We start from the raw sequence: 17687 nt of genomic DNA on the forward strand, positions 1-17687 counted from the left end.
AACTTACCAGAAGCATTGAGTTCTTCAGGTAGGACATTCCATGTATCCAGAAACACTGACTCATCGTCTGGTCTGGAGATGTTTACATCTGGGTGTAAGCAAAATACAATTGCTCTGATCACACAAGCAAGGCCAGTGCTTGAGACTTATCAGAAAATAATTATTAGATTTCTGGGACATCTCGGTCAACTGGGCTCTATAGATATTTTAACTGAAAAGGAGTATTTTAACTATACCCTGGCTTTGCCATAAGTAGCTGCTTACCACCTAACAAGAATAAACAACTTGAGAAGCCAAGCCAGTAACTGGCTTTGTGGGGTTTGGACAAAGTACTCCTGCATGTGAGGGCTTGGAAGGAAGCTGTGTAGTTCAGGTGTCTAGGGACTGGGGATTGATGAAGATATTTCACATTTTGGAGCCTCTCTTATGTGTCACACACTTGCTCATGGCTAAGTATACTTTGTCTGATTTAATCCTCACTACATTCTCACTAGGTATGTATTATTCACCCATTGTAAGATTGAAGCCTCTTAGATCATACATCTGGTAAGCATAGGCCAAGATTCATACACACAGTTGACCCTGGTTCTTTGTGGATTCTGAATTTGCAAACTCTCCTACTCCCCAACATTGATTTGTAACTCAAAACCAGTAGTCCCGGTGCTTTCATGGTCATTCATGGACATTCGTGAAAAATTCGAGTTACCTGGTGAGCATGTTCCTAGCTGAGGTCTAACGAGGTGATCCTCTGCCTTCTTGTTTCGACTTTCATACTATAAACAGGTGTCCTTGCCATGGTCTGTTATTATTTATTTTTTGCATTTTTGTGTTGTTTGTTGGTGACTTTGCTGTTTGAAATGGCCCTAAACATGATGCTGAAGTACCATCTAGTGTACCTGTGTACAAGGAGGCTGTGATGTCTGTATGGAGAAAATACCTGTCACAGATAAGCTGTGTTCAGGTACGAGTTATAGTGGTACTGGCTGTGAGTTCAATGTTAATGAATCAACAATATACAGAGGATGCCCAAAAAATGTATACACATTTTAAGAAAGGAAAAAAACTGTTAAAATTGTAACACTCATATACTGATAACAAAAGATGAATACAAGTTCTGTGTATACATTTTTTTGGCATCCCTGGTATGTTAAAGAAGAAACACACCGAAAAACAGAGGCTCATGGGAACCTAACCTGTATCCCCCCTAGGGACAATAGTTCAGTATTCACTAATTCAGTTTTCGTGGAGACTTTATAGAACAGAACTGGTATAAATAATGAGAATCGACTGGATCTATGTAGGCTCTAATGGCCATCGTCAGTTACCACATCATGAGGACAAGAATTGGGACCCAAGAAGTTACTGCCTCTTCCTTCTTACCTGTTTCAGAACGAAGGAGACTGTAGCCTGAAAGCCTCTGAAGGTCACATTTTCATCCGTCTGAAAGCTGATGAGCATTATACCGGTCCAGCTCAGCACAGGGGCAGGAGTCCCAAAGCCACACAACCCAGCTGGTTCAAGCCCAGCCCGGGAAAGACATGGTCAAGTGCCCAGCAAATAGATGTAATATTGGATAAAAGAAAAACATTGTCCTTTAGGTAATTGTTAGGAGATTAACTTTTCTAGTGGATGTTGCAATTGGTGTTCAGAATAGAAAGGCAGTTTGCTCCTTTTTAATATGTATATAACTCCATCAACATTTCAATTCTATTTAATCTTCCATACTCTCCTACTGGGAATGCCACTAAAGGAATTGGTTGTAGCCACAGGGCTTATTTCAATGGCACTTTTCCTTTCTGACTCCTACTCCATGTGGGCCTTCCATATTTTCTGTTACATGGCCCTTTGATTCTCCCTCTTGCTCTTCCTGTCCCTGATGTAGAAGGAGTGGTGGTGAGAACCTTGGAGGGATGGAGGTGGTGCAGGGGAATGAAAGAACATTGAGCCAGATCCTTTTTATTCCCCAAAAGGATTCCCAAAAAGGACTGGGTCCACATGCAAACCAGAGCAGCTGAGCTCCTGGGGAACACAAACCGATTTCCTTCTTCCTTTCTACATCCCTGTGCACTGTGACATAGTCGGAAGTGCAGTCGCCACTCTCTTCTATTTCCAGATTCTGAAAGGAAAGCTGAGAAGATTCAACATTACATCCAGAGTAAGTAATAGGCATGAATGACATGATTTTAATTAAGCAGACAAAGTTGGATTGTTCAGCTTGCTCTCGAGTGTGACCTTAGATGGGAAAGTTAGTAGGCGTTCATGAGTGGGTTACGTTGCTTAGGAAAAGATGCTGTACCTGCCAAACCTGCTGAAACATCTAAACTAACCAAATACAGTCTGAATGTAAGGATGGAAAAATATGCAAATATTTGAGCTCCCTAGATCCGTGCTAGGAGGAGCCAAGAAAACAGCAAAGAACCATATTTGAGCAGTTTGAAGGTGCTGGCCAGTTGAGTCCGAAAAGAAGAGCAGTGGGAGATAGGTCTGATGAAGTAGGAATTTAGGTTTTAAACACAAAGATGATGGGGATTCAGTGGAGCCTGAGCACTCAGCCAAAGACACAGCTGCAGTCATAGGACAAAGTGGAGGCAAAGGATCATTAGCGGTCATGGGAGAAGGAGCTGTCAGAAGCAGGATTCATTCAGGCGCTTCTCACACCCTTACTGGGGTGCTTTCTGGAAGCAGACCGGTTTTCCTCCGAGTCAGCGGTGTGCACATAGTGATGACTTGTAATACCAGTTTCCGCGTTTCTGTCTCGGATGAGGCCTGAGGACGATGCCGGCACTGGCAGGGTGTGAGAGCGTCACTGCACTGATCGCACAGCACTCAGTACATTCACTGAAGAGATGTTTTTAAATTACTTCTGGCCCTGGCATGTTGAGATTCAACCGAATTTGTCTTCATCCTCCTTCCAGAAATAAACCTCATGCGTAAACTTTTTTATCCTCCATCACTAGTAACGTATCTTCCCTTAATTCTACATCCTCCTGAAGTTTCTGCCTTGACTGTTTGGGTTTCAGAAACTTTTAGAAAAAGATCTATACTTGCTTCTTCTGTGTCTTCTTCTCCCACTCATTCATAAAACGTATGTGATCTTGTTTGTCCTCCTAACATATGACTTAACTTATATTTCGACACCCCCTTCGCCCCCCCCCACCTCCTCTCTGTTGTTCAGTTGTCCGATCCAATTGTTCTGCCTTTTTATTGGGGCATGAGGTGGGGACTGGCCAGCGAATGCTCAGCTCTCCTCCTCTAAACTCTGTGTGTGTGAAAGCCAAAGTATTGGCCGCACCTCTTTGCTTGTTTATTTTGTTTGTGTTTTGAATTAAAGGCTCCATTCTCTGGACTGTCACCATCACCACACCAGCTTGGTTCTCCTCGTGTGTCTCAGATCTCTGTTTGCCTCTTGAACTTATGAGAACTTTGAAGTCTTGTCCACCCTTACTCTTCCCCCTTTATTTTCTACCCTACTTTCTCTCCTTCATATATTCTCTTGCCTTTAATTATTATTTTAAGGGAAAGACTTCTGAATAAATGCCTAGTTCCAACCTCACTGACTGCAGTTCTCACCTTCAGCTACATGGAGGCATCTGCAGGTGACTCACTAGTGTTTAATGAACAAGCAAACAAATGGCCACAAATACTACTAACGAATCCTGACGTTCAGAGCTCTCCGTACTTGGACCTCAGCCTCGCCTGCCCTCCACCACCCCTCCCGGTACATGTTCCGACTCTCACCAGAGTCCCTGAACCCGTTCTGCGCTGGGTCCTTTGTGCTTGCTCTGTCCCCGCTGCGTGAGAGGCTGGATGATTTGGGCCTTATTGTCGTTGACCTTTGTTAGCCATTATTTACAAAGTTTCTTGTTAGCCATTTAATTAATAAGGAAGAAATGCTTGTTTCTAGAAGGAATTAGACACTGATGAAACAGTTATCAGGTACAAAGATTAAGCCAGCACTTCAACCCAAAGTAAAGTGTGTGATTGCCATCTGGTGGTAAGTGTGGGTATTACAGGCGGAGATAGGCTAGTCTGTTACTCAGTATTTATTGAGAGCCTTGTGTGCCCGGTACCAGCAGGAGGGATACAGCAGTGAATAAGTCGGATAAAAACCTCTGCCCTAATGCTGCTTATGTTAGCTCTTTTGTGGAGATGCCACAGCAGAGTATGAGTAATGAAAGTCAATACCTTAATTAGGTGATGTTTGGGGGCCTGAAAAACCCAGTTACAGTCGGCCATGCCACTGTAGTCTTCAGGATAGTGCAGACTCTGTATGAGGCCTTCCTCAAAAAGGACAGTTAAGGAACTGCAGCCTGAATCTGAAACACAAGGGAAACATCCACACAATGGCATCAGCCAAACAAAGACAAAGACGAATCCTCTTTGTTTTCCTTCCTGCCTCCCACAAATGATGCATGAACTGAATCTTCAGGCAGAGCCAACAAGAGGAAGAGGTCTGCGCACTGATTTTTCAGAACTTATCAGGCCATCTCAGTGCACTTGCGTGTGTGGTAAGCAGGACCAGAGAAGGAGTGCCTGCACCCCACATCTCACTGCCTGCCTCTCACCTAATTCCTGTGGGGCCTCAATTCCTACAAAAGGCCTGGGTAATGTGTGATAAAATTAAATGGTTTTACCAGGAAGGTAGTTTGGTTTAAGAGCTTTATAGGTGAGATTAAACCCAGCGGCATAATTTGTGGCATCAGAGATGAACCTCAGCCTTAAAGCGTTGGAGCCAACAAGAATAGATGAAGGAAGGCTTTCTCCACAGAATTTCCCTGCAACATAAGAAGATTCTTTGTTTAGAGTCTAGAAAACAGCACCCATTCAAAGACTTAGGAGAACTGAACTTGTCATGATAGTGTATTATCTAAACCAGGTTTCTCAACCTTGGTACTACTTACATTTTGAACTGGAACGTTCTTTGTGTTCAGGCTGTCCTGCACATTGTGGGATGTTTTACAGCATCCCCGGCCACTACCCTCTAGATGCCAGTAACACTCCCTCCAGCTATGACAACCATAAAAGCTTTTAAGACATTGCTGAGTGTCTCTTGGGGGGCACAATCACCTCCAGTTAAGAACTACAGAAGGTCTCCTCCACTTCTGTTTCTGATAGAAATAACCTTTGTCTCCTACTCATGAGTATCCATTGGTATTTTCCTTCTTAGCTGGATGAGGCCGGTAAATGCCATTTTCATGCTTAGAAAAGCAGCATGCTGTGTGGAGGCCCTGGGAGGCGCTGCTTGTGTCTCCATAATACTCCTGATGGACTCCCTGTCTAGCGAATGCGTGTTAGAAGCCTGGTTCCATGGGAAGCAGATGTAGCAAATGAAATGCACTGTGGCTTACAGCCATCACACAGGCTCAGATTCAGTTCTTTTCCACTGTCATTTCTGAGTATCAGAAATTGGAGACAAGAAATGTGTCTGCAGATGCCTCAGTGCCAGACATGTAACCAGGTCCCATTAAGCCCTCCTCACACTAGTGTCCATCTGACAATGTGCAAATCCACTCACCAATAAGTCTGTCTTCTAAAGAATACACTGACAGGTAATTGTGGTTACAAGACTCTGCATCCAGTTGGGAAAAACTGAGTAACACATGCATTTCTTCTGGTACCAACAGGGTCCAGACACATAGTCTGCAGGCAGATACATTGAGAGGGTGTTACTTGTAGACAGAAAGTGGCTGTCACAGTCCAATTAATGACACAGTCAGACTGGAGGAGGGAGTCGGGGGAGGAGTGGCAGAGGGGACTACTCTCTGCTTGCTGTCATAATATAGGTAGGGGCTGTCTGGGAAGTGCAGCCCCCCCTCAGACTCACTGAGCACGCGGTCCTGCTCACTGCGTGCGGCTGGGAGAGAAAGCCACAAGAGTCAGGCTAACAGTGACGGCCAGTCACCGCAGCCCTCGCTTTCCAGAGTCGGCGCGGCTACTAGAACCGCCTTGTTCTTCATTACGTCCGCTTCCTTGTTTCACATCTTTTCCTGCCTTGGCTTCTAGATGCCTTACTCTTTTTTGTTCCTTTTAGATCCTGCTTAACTTTGAGATTCTATGATTTCTTCTCCTTCACTCTTCTTTCTCTGACCCCATCACTCCATTCTGTAAATACAGGTAGTTCCCAAATTCTGTCCTTAGTTTTCATCTCTCTCTATAGAGCCCTCTGACCAGTTTCATTCATATCTTCATGTTCAACTATCAGCTCTACATTTTTCAACTTCAGACCTGATATTTAAACCATCTCCTAGATCTCTCTCCTGAAAGTTAACATGCTATAAATGAAAGTCTTTGGGTATACAGAAGTGCTTCCGCTTCTGCTTTGGTTTTACCGGCCCCTTTCTTAGTCTCTCATGCTCAAAACTTAGGTGTCATCCTTGATTCTTCCCTCTCCCTCACCTCCCTTCAGCTAAGTGACTACTAAGTCCTAATTCTTCTGTGTCTGTTCCCTCCTTTCCATTCTCTGGCTATTGCCCTAGGTCAAGCTTTCTTCTTTCTTTTTCTTTCTTCCTTTCTTTGTTTTTTTTTCTTTCTTTCTTTCTTTCTTTCTTTCTTTCTTTCTTTCTTTCTTTCTTTCTTTTTCCTTCCTTCTTTCCTTCCTTCCTTCCTTTTTTGTCTTGAACTAATGCATAACCTCAAATCCACCTTGAATTGTTTCCCCCTCCAATCTATCCCCTATGTGTTGCTCTTATCCCAGTAAAGTATAGCTCTGATCTATTTATCTAATTAATCAACTTCCTATTACTCAATAAAGTCCAAAGTTTTTTGACTGACATTCAAAATTTCCATTATTTGGTCTCAGATTATCTCCCTCGTAAAACTCCATCACATATCCTTACTGGTCTCTATTACAGCCTACATTTTCCTGTCTCCATCGTTTAGTATCTATGATTTGATAAGGATGATTCCTTGAGCTGGGTTGTTTTTCTTCACCTGTATCCCATTTGCACCTGACAAAATCCTACTCATTCTTTGTCCTTTAAGGTTTAGCTTAAAAGGTATGTGTGCCTCCCCCCCACACACTTTTTTTAATGCAAGAAGCAGCGACCCACTCCTGAGCTCTCGGGGTACTCTTTTTTCCACATTGCTCTCTGTGGGTAGTTCTACCGATTCAAAGACCCACTGAAGATTTGAGCTAAAGATGCCTTAGAGACCATCAGGTCCAGACTCTTTTCTTTGTGGGTAAGGAAACTGAGGTAGGAAGGAGCTTCCCAAAGTCACTGAGTGGATTCATTGCAGACTTGTAACACCAGGGTGAGTCCCCTGGATAAGTAAGGACTCTTTCAGGACAAGGTGTGTAGCTTATTGGCCACATATGTACCACCTCACCCTCCTTTTTCAAGTCTGTGATCTAAAGCAAGGATTTGGCAAATGTTTGCTGAAATGAGATGGAGCTTTGGGTTGACAAGATGTGAAATGGGAGGGAATCTGGGGCTCCAGCTGACTGAGGGACTGCAGGGAACGGCTGTGGTGCTCTCAGTGGTGGTTTTGTACCTAGTGAGCGAGGACAGCTCTTGCAAAGGAAGACTTGATGATGAAGGGAGCCACTATTCGGAAATGCTAGATGTTAATTCACGCTCCTGGGGGAGAAGGCTGGAGAAATACCCACCTTTCAAGCTCTTTCTCTGCTTCCCCGAGAAAGAAAAAGACAGATGTGATTCAAGCTTTGTGGTGTCCTAAACAGTATTTCAAGAAGTGAGCATCTCCTTGACTCGAAAGTGCAGAGATTTTTAAGTCAATATGCAACTAAACAAAATCTAATCTGTGGAAAGGAAAGCAGGGATAAATTGATAAAGCAGGAAAGTAGCCTTGCTGTTTTAAGGAGATGATTTCACTGTCTTTCAATAAACCTACTAGTCGGTGAATTAAGTAATGGGCTATGATTAGCTTGGAAGTTACACAGAGCAAGAAGAGGTCATCTGGTTTACCCCTCTCAGTTTGTATGAGAAGGTAGGCTGAAGATGAAAGTAACTCACCCACAATCACAAAAGAATTGCTGTGATAGCTATAAGTTGAACTGAGGGCTCAAATACCTGCCACTGCACCATACACTTGAAAGGAAACCCAAGTTCTTACTACACTAATTTGAATTAACCCCTTTGGGGAAGAATAGAAGCCCTATTGGGGCTGGAAGCCACCAGTTAAGAAAACAAATTTGATTTGGAGGCAGAAATGAAGTTTCAGTGAACTCAATGGTCTGTCTAGTAGAAGGGTGTATGTAGACTCAGGCCTTTTCAGACTTAGGGTACTTAGAAGACCTGGAAGACCAGGCCTTCTCGAGCTTGGCATTACCAACATTTTGGGCTGCATCATTCTGTGCATTGTAGAAGGCGTGGCTGCATCCATGGTCCCTTCTCACTAAATGCTAGTGTCACCCGCTCCCCAGGTTGTGACAACCAAAAATATCTCCAGACATTTTTGTCCGGGGCGGGGGGCAAAATTTCCCCTGGTTGATAACTCCCGATCTATGCTATAGCTTGCTGAATCTTGCACAGTTGAGAAGTGGTGAAAACATCACCAGCTGAGATAGTTTCAATTAAAGGGAAATTTGACAAAGTCTAGCATGGATATATTCATGTTTCATTGAATAGTTGATGCTGTACCACATACATATTTACTCTTGTTTTAGACTTAGTGAATTCCACAGTCCTTCTGTGCTACCCTAAGAACAGAAGCAGAGCCTGTCGTCTGCTCAGTGGTCCTGACTTGCCCAGACTCAGATGTTCTCTCTGGTCCTAGCTTCTTGACCTTCCGTGCTAGCTTTATTACCAATTCGGATGTGTTTGTGGATCCAGGGAAGCATTTTGCCAAGATCTGTGAATATCCCAGGGGATCCTTGATCATCTTTCCGCACATTATTTCTCCAGCCTCGACCACAGCCCAAACCCCAAGAAGTCACACCAGCAAGAGTCCAACTCCCTCTCTTATTCCGGCACATGAGAGAACCTCCTGAATCTCCCTGTGGAGATAAAAAGCTTCTGTTACCATCATGGTCAGTGTCTGTGCCCCACAGTTCTCACTCGTTTCCCCCATAAAGATGCTAGACTAGGATCAATGACATTTCTTAACTTCTAATAATTTTGACTCAGGAACCTGGGGGAACAGGCAAGCACAGTTCACATTAGAAACTATCATTGGAACCTGTCAGTTTGACCTCCTTCTTTCCCATCCTAGGCTTTCATCAAACACCAGCCTTTCTTCTTGATTCTGTCACATCCTACAGGCTCAGAGAAGTCTTGCCCAGTAGTAGAATTGATCTCAAGTCTTGGTCAGCAAGAGGGATGGAGGTAAAGTCCCTGTTATACATAAACTGGAGCCCTCTACATAGGAAAGAGCCAGCTGAGCTCATTATTTGCATTATCTGTTTTTTGGTTTTTTGGAAAAAGTGAAAGACCTCCTCTAAATGTACACTCCCTGGTATAAACAGATTGTTTAAATTGTCCCTTTATTTTGACTCAACCTCCCCTGTCTCTCTTGACCCTCCTTTCCAGAGTCTAGTCTTAACTACAGCCTTCTTTCAGCCCGTCGCCTAATGACAAAGCTGAGGGGAGTCCTGCCTGCGACCTGCCTGCGACCTTCCTACCTGACATGCATCTCTCCCTCCATCTGGGAAGCCTGTGCACAGGAAGGTCTGCCCACTGATGGGTTTCTTCAGGGTTAACATAGCTGCCACACACTCCTCCTGGGTCAAAATGGGCAGATTCACTTCCTGCAAGACTTGTGGGAGGATGCCATCTAGAAAACACAGAGATGAGAGTCCCAGCAAAGTACTCCTTCACGCCTTCTGAGTTGATGATGCCCCATTCAGGCTTGTCTTTTCGAAAGACCTGAATTTCTAAGTACAATATGATAGGCTCTATGTTTAAAAATGTTTACACAATTGTGTTCTAAAAACATTAAATATTCTATTTTGTGATTACCTGTCAGAAAGTTCTGACATTGATTAAGGATAGAGGCATAGAAGGTCTTACTTTCAGTCAGGCGACCCCAGCCTACAGTTGTACAAATCATTCCAGCCTTAAATCGTTCCCCTGGCTCTGGAAGACACATGGGCCCCACAAACTGGCCTAAAAAAAAAAAAAAGGCAGAGCATGGAGAAAAGGACACCAGAAGCCACTCACCAGTTGACATCCAGGTGGTTCCCCCAAGACCTTCTAAGAGTTGTGATACCTCTATGTGGCATTTCCAGGTGTCATTTGTCACACAAAGGAAGACCTCCCTACTTTACACCCTAATACTGTATCTAAAGCTACGAGCAAAAAAGGTTTCAGGTAGGGGACCCTCCACCCCAAATCCCTGTCTCTAAGTCAATGACCCAGAACCATTGGGCCTAACATGTACTGTAGGTAATGTGCCATGGAACAGAAATTACGGAGAACATGCGATAGCTAATTCAGTGTGAGCCTGAAATGTTTACCGAAATGGAAGGTGCCAGCCATCTTCAAAAGAGCAATATCATAGTCCATTGGTTTCTTTGTGGAAAAATATGGGTGTATGATGATGCTTTCAATGGGGAGGGTTTGCTCTCCTGGTTCAATATGGCTCAAGTCATGTTTTCCAGCCGTAACATTCAAAGTTGATGCAATATTTCTAAAAAGAGGAAGCCATAAAATAAATTGATTTCATTGAGCCTCTGAGTACAGTTGTAATGATTAACAAACTGGCCTCTTTAAAGTAACATGGATGGATAATGGGGGTATAAGGCTGCTGAACAGAGAAAGTGAGAATGATTCCAACACTCAGGAAAAATGCAGAGGTTCTCAGTTTGAGTGGGAGAGTAGTAAAGAGTGGCCTCATGGAGTCAGTGATGTAATAAATTTAATATTTTTCAGTGTTATTTGTAAAATGTCTAAAGATGTATGTACATTGTAATCCAGGAGTCTAAAGCTATAGTGGACTTTATTCAGCTACCCTAGGTGGTTTCCCTGGCCTTATTCTTGGTGAGATTCTTTGGGAATGATTTGTGATTTCCACTAAATATGCTGCTTTAATGTCAGAAATGTAGTGCATAATGTATACTGTGAAAGACATAATAGCACCGTAACTGATGTCCCAGAGAGCATGCACACTCTCAAGGCTTTGGGACTGATTAAAACAATGGGAGGTGAGGAGTTTCTTACCTTGTTTTTTTGTTTGTAATTTAAAGACTTGGCATGACATGGGAAAAGACCATTTCCCTTCTTCCTGAAGCAAAGTTATCTGAAAGGAATTTGGTGGGATGAATTGAGATGGATTAAGAGCTTTGAGCTTGCCATCTTTTGGGACCCTTCATTCCCAGAAGTGATAATTTTATACAGAATTGGGAACAGCATCACTTTCTCTTGGTATATTTCCCTGACTCTAGGCTGTGTTAGGTACCTAACCTAATACATAGCAACTTTCTAGCCTAACCACCTGCCACATTGCAGTGAAATTATCAGTTGACTGTTTTTCAGACTCTCACCTCTCTAGGGACAGGAATTATGTCTTATTCATCTTTGTTTCTGTGGTATCCACTAGTGTCTAGCACCGAGCAAATATCCAGCAGATGTTTACAGATTTGAAATAGGGCAAATATGGGGACCTGATCTTGATTACACCTAGTGGGTACCAAGAGCCCTGGCAGCAATAGAACATTCAGAGCACACAGGAAATTGGGTAAAAGGATGGAAGTTGTTAGATTGAAGCTCATAGAGGCAGGATCAATTCTAAGGAAGATATGGGAGCCTTCTTTATGTTTTACCAGCCTCCTTTTGTTTTATCCATTTCTTAAAATGCACAATGAACTGCATGATTTTTTTTCCCATGGAAATTTAAGAAATCTAGGAGAAAACTTTCATAAATATGTCTTTGTGGTATGTTTTTCTCACTTGGATATTATTATTTAATAACTTCCATTCATATTTAACTATTCTCCTCCTGCAAGGAGTGTATGTTTTCTACCAAGTTGAGTACCCTCTGACGGCATCACTGAAGCATACATCACACAGTTCCTGTCTTAAAGAGTTATTGCTGCTGATTCCAAAGGAGAAGGAGGGTAATCTGACCTTTATCCATGGGCTAGGTCTTCCCCTACCTGTTGGCGACGCAGTGAGCAGCTGTGATCACCCACTGTGGAGAGATGATGGTCCCACCACAGATATGCTTCTGCCTTCGTTTCAGAGACACCTAAATTGCAAAGACCTTAAAGTTAATGTCCTGGGATCCCCCAAAACCTGGAGACAGAGCATATTCTAAAAAAATAGACCCAGCTATCTTCTTCATAAATATCAGAAATCGTGGACTGTGAAGGAGTAAAACCCATCCCACTACAGCTCAGAAAAAAAGGAGCAGTGCTGGAAGCAGAGCATTCCCAACCCTGGTTCACAGGAGAGAGAGTTAATTTCGGATGAGTGGCTATAGGGTTTCAATAGATAGTAAATATTGTTGGTATTTGTTTATTTTTATAATACTGTTGACTCATACTGTTACTTTAACAATATGAGCCTTATCTGTGACTGAAGAGAAAGAAAAAGAAGATTAAGATAGAATCCAGATGAACAGTTTTGAGAGAAAGGCAAGGGGGGGTGGTCAAAGGGAGTCCTTCAATATATACTCCAATTCCTCCAGGCCTCTTGGAGAAATCGTCTGGACTCACGCTTTTCTAACACTCTTAACTATTTGACCTTTACAACTTCTTTAAGCCTATTTGTAATCTACCTCTGTGATATACTTTCTATCTTTGGTTTATCCTATTAATGATATTTGATTTGACTCTAAAATGGCTTACAGGGTACAAGTGAATACTTTTAATTCCATTGTTGGAATTAGAAAAGAAGCAATCTATTAGAATTGTTACCTTTTTGACTAAAAATTATTTAATGAGCAATTGAAAAACTAATACAGAGAAAAGGCTAATAGAATAAAGAGCAAATAAGTAGAAGTCAGTGAGTCACCCTTGACTGTGATTTGAATATGGACTTCTGAATTGACTAGTCAACCAACTGACCAAGTAAGCAACTGATCTTCAGCCAAGTAATTCACTCATCAATCCACTGAGCACAAACTCAGTGAACCAACCATTACCAAATATCCACTGACCTAAAAGTTAATACAACGGAGTCAAGAGAAGTCAAGATAAAGAGCTAGCGCTCTACTTGCAAAATTAAGCAGCAAGAATACAACATGGCTCCCAGGGTGAAGAAAATTTGGAGACTTTCAAAGACAATATATGTAAATACCATAGGCTAGGAGCAGAAGCACAGAGGCATTTCTGTGGCATGAGAGGACCAGGAAATTAGATTGAGACAGAATTCTTAGGACATTAGCTACTAAGAAGGCAGTACTTCTGACTATTCCCTGAGCGGTCCTGTGGTATAGGTACAACTCTTACACCTCAGACATACAGTCCCTGGTCATCTGTAACTATAACGAGGTAAGTATATTTTAAATGTATTTACTGAATCAAAATTATTTTTAAAATTTTAAATTTAAAAGTTTTTCAGCTTCTTGAAGTGGGATTTTTGTCTTAGGGGTTAGAAGTTGGGGATGGTATTTCCAATTTTTATAACTATTGTGAACACACCTTTCCTGGAACTCAGCTGGTACACATCATGAGGGACTTGAATCCCTACATATACTCATGAGCTCTCTGGTGATGAGTGAGGCAGAATGGAGAGCATTGATGAGTAACATGTGATTCAGGGAGATCCAGTCCCAACACAGCTCATAGGTCACCCACCAGAGAATGTTCTCTGAGACTCACTTGCCAAGGGTAAGAGCCCTTTTCCACTTGGTCTCCCCCAACAATGCGACTAAAAATGTCATTCCAAGGCCGTACCTTCACTGGACTCTGCCCACAAGTGGGAGCTGGGAAGAAGACAAGACAAAAATTTAGTGATTAGATAGCTCCTAAGACTGAGGGATATGGGAAACTTCAGAGCAAGAAAAAAACTGTAAGATATGGATTGTGAAAAATTACAAAATGGCTTTCGGTTAATTGTGGGATTTGCTGTGATTTGCACTACAAAGGATTGTTCAATTTTTGTCATGCATAGAACATGCATATCATGAAAAGATCTACTTTTCTGATATGAAGATTAAGGATGTCAGAGTTAGATCTCTGCAAGGATGTAGCCCCCTTTTGATTCTGAGCAATCTGGCCCCTTAGAGGCTTGTCACAGCTCTCTGTACTTCTGTGACATTTATTATATGCAGTATGGTTACTTCTGTGTCTCTCATCCTAACTAAATTGTGGGCTCCCCAAAGTTATGAACTTAATCATAGAAATACCTATGTCCACAATAACCAGCAGAGTTCCTGATGCACAGAAGTTACTCAATTAATTCGTTGAGTGGATGATGCCATAGTCTGCCTTGGATTGTAATTGTGTGTACATCTCTTCCACCCGGGGGCCTGAGTCTGAGACCATGGTCTGTGGTGCCTGCCACACAGTCAGATACTGGATTTAATTCTCAGTGAGGGTGGAAAGTGGCAGGTGGTTCAAGGAGAGTGGAGTGAAGAAAAGACTGTGTCCTGATTCACAAAGCAGACTGGTGTTAGGATAGAAGGGTTGCCAAGTAGTGGAACAAAGAACTCTGTGGAAAAGACTTTCTCCCTGAAAAGGTTGCATTTACTTATTTATCCGCTAGTTTTTAAAAATGTTTTTCTTTGACTTCTCAGCTAAGAGATGGGTTAGATTAAAGAGGTTTACAACTGCCTCGTAATTCTGGAATGGTACATCTTCTGTCCCTACTGCAGATCATTCTGTACATGTTTCCTAGGAAAGTCTAAAAAGCCCTGCCTCACAATCACCGCACTTCTTTACCGAGCTGACTCATCTAATGTTTATTCTTCAGCTTAGAGATCATCTCACTGAGAGGTCTTCCTTGATTTCCTCAAAGTGTCTCTCTTCTGTACTGTGTAGTACCCTTTTTCTCCCCTTTCATAGTTTTTTTGCCAGTATTGTTGTAGTGAATTATTTGCCTGTCTCCTTCACTGGACTATCAACTACTTGAGGAAAAAAATCCTATGTCCTATTCATCTCTGTATTTCCAAGGTTTAGCACAATTCCTAGCGTAGAGTAGGCCCTTAGAAAAGTTGGATGGATGGTTGAAAGTTGGTTTTTCTTGAGAATACATCCTTGAGAGCACAGCTATTTAGATTAATTTGTTAAAATATACAAAGTTTTTTAAATAACTTCTCATATAACCTTCCGTTCTATGCCTGTGAATCAAGTACTATTACCCCCACTTTACAGATGAGAAAACAAAGAATCAAAGAGTTGCACAGCTAATTAATGGCACAACATGGATATAACACTAAGCCTTTTGATTCTGAATCCAGTGCAGCCATGACATTGGATCAAAAGCTTATTTTCTGTTTCAGCTGAATGGATCACAAATACCTTAGACACATAATTTACTATTTCCTGAACTCATTGAAGCAAAGACAGGAAACATGATGATTCTCAGGGTTGGCACAAAAATGACTGTAGAGAAGCCTGCCAAGAACTGATCTCAGCTTATGTTGCTTCAGGAAAAAAGGACCATTTATAATACACTACACTGAACATGCCTCATATTTCCCAGCAAGATAATTTTCCAGAAGATTACTAATGCTTCCAAATTTATGTTGATTTCCAGAATTTATTCCATGAAAGAGGATAGGATTGTATGTGTCCAAATAAGTAAGCAATCCCAGCTTTCTCCACATCGATGCAACTTGTCCAAGTTGTATTCCATAAATATTTTACTCAGTTTTGATTTCAGGAGAAAAGTCCAAAATAATTACATGAGAAGCAATTAGAGTTCCAAAATATATTTGCTTCTCCTGTTTTCCCAAAGAAATACGGAGTGGAGTTATGATGCTCATTGCTAGCAAAAGTTATTCCTTCAGATAAAGGTAATTACAGAGTTTGTTTGGAACTTACCTTCGGAAAGAGAAAGAGTTGCCGATTTACCTTGTTCCAAAAAGATCATTCCAACTAGTAAAATCAGCTTATTTTTGCTCATAGGCATTTTGAGACTCAGAGTTTTTCCCTGAAATTTTAAAGAAACTAAAGAGAACCAAAACAGAAAGGCTTATGAGACCAACAATGTAAAAGAAGGTTATTAATTAACCAAGACTTGAGGCATTCAGCCATGTCCATATGATGTTTCTGAATGTGGTTTCTTGCAAAGATGTTTGCAAGATGTGGGAGTCAACCACAGAAACATAGTCTTGAGCAAGCAATATTACAGGTCCCGTTACTCCCACATCAATCCGTTGCTTCCCAGAGTGTATCTGGGTAGCCAAGTGGTTTGTGTCTAAGGTTTTCATTTGCAAACATTACTGACTTCTTAGTACAAGTTACCACCTTCTACAAAAAGTCTATTATTGCAAACAACAACAACTTTGATATTCAACTTCGAAGTTGTTCTTATTTGCAAGAATAGACTTTTCTATATGCTTGCTTTCAACAACCCATCAGAATATGCTAAAACATTTTACTTTCTCTTGTTTTCCTAATGTAAACGAACGGTTATAACCAGGTGGTAGAAGAGAGGACAGGAAAGGTAATTTGGTAGCACACTCAGGAAGTCATGCTGTTAGTCATTTAGGATACTGTCCATTGAGGCATTTGTGAATCTGCATTCTCACTATTTTTTTGTATTTATGGAAGGCAAACATTAACTCTTCTTTGCCTCTACACCTGGTAAATGAGGTGCTTGGGGAGGTGGCTCTGATTATGTACAAGTCTTCCTCTTCCCTGGCTGAGTTCTTGGCACATGGTCAGTATGTGAGAAACACCTGTGGATTGGCCAATGCTATCTGTGACGACATAGGAATATGAGATTTGTATGTCAACGTTTACACATTACCTGCCCAAAACAGCAAATGTCAAACCAGAAGCCCCCAACTTCATTGTGGCAACTTTTGTCATTGTAGTGTAGAAACAGACCACATACAATTAGCATAAATGCAAAACAAAGAAATTTTGAAACCTAACAGTTGTGAGAACTGCAAATTTAAGAAACAGTCAAGACTGCATCCTTATGGAAAGAAGGACACTCAAAGCCCCAGTTGAGGCTTTATCCACAACTGCTTTAATCCTGGAGCTGAAAAATTTGGGCTGTTGGTATAGAGATTGGTTTCAGCCGTAAGAGGTAATCAATTAAAATCTAAGCTATAATCAAAATCTCAGTCTTTCTTTGACAAGTGATCTTGAAATTTCTATTATATATTATCAATAACTTCCTAGAGCCATTTGATTAGGAATATGGTCCTGACTCCAAATCCACTATATCCTGTCTATATATTGTGTGCTGCTAATGTAAAAATTGCAGGAAGACGGCGTGGGCCTGGGGTGAGCCAGGGTTGACAAACCTAAACTAGGCATAGAGGCCCATTGAAAGCACAGAGACTTTTGAGCTTTTGACTTACTATAGGTTTCTCGTATCATAGAATAAAGAAATTTGATTCTAAAATGAGAAATGCTGAGTTTTTCATTATCATCTGAGAGTGGGACACTTTTATTGGCTGCCACACAGAAATGAGATGGTCAGTATGTGAGAAACACCTGTGGATCTTGCTTATTCCTTTGTTCAAGAAGAGACATTTCGTTTAAGCTCCTATATCAACACATTCAACACATCATAACACAACTGTCACTATATATCATCACACTCATTAACAACATGAAGCTGGTCATTAAAGATTTGGTACTCTCATCCCCTTGCTGTTAAAATCTT

General features: G+C 41.7%; 1 protein-coding gene across 1 annotated transcript; it reads right to left on the reverse strand.

Annotated features, from left to right (window-relative positions):
* Nucleotides 1–1359: 1359 nt before the first annotated feature.
* OVCH2 (ovochymase 2) lies at nucleotides 1360–15999 on the reverse strand. The gene is made up of 14 exons (XM_074337142.1): nucleotides 15887–15999; nucleotides 13721–13824; nucleotides 12053–12144; nucleotides 10415–10587; nucleotides 9969–10064; nucleotides 9581–9732; nucleotides 8759–8956; nucleotides 7607–7622; nucleotides 5761–5854; nucleotides 5516–5637; nucleotides 4635–4775; nucleotides 4186–4316; nucleotides 2035–2128; nucleotides 1360–1511 (listed from the first exon to the last, which is right to left on the reverse strand). Exons 1-14 carry the CDS (start codon nucleotides 15972–15974, stop codon nucleotides 1360–1362), a joined length of 1653 nt encoding a protein of 550 aa, XP_074193243.1. The 5' UTR covers nucleotides 15975–15999.
* Between the last annotated feature and the right edge of the window lie 1688 nt (nucleotides 16000–17687).

The sequence above is a fragment of the Rhinolophus sinicus genome, linkage group LG06 (assembly GCF_036562045.2).
Source record: "Rhinolophus sinicus isolate RSC01 linkage group LG06, ASM3656204v1, whole genome shotgun sequence".
In the NCBI taxonomy this organism is placed as follows: domain Eukaryota; kingdom Metazoa; phylum Chordata; class Mammalia; order Chiroptera; family Rhinolophidae; genus Rhinolophus; species Rhinolophus sinicus.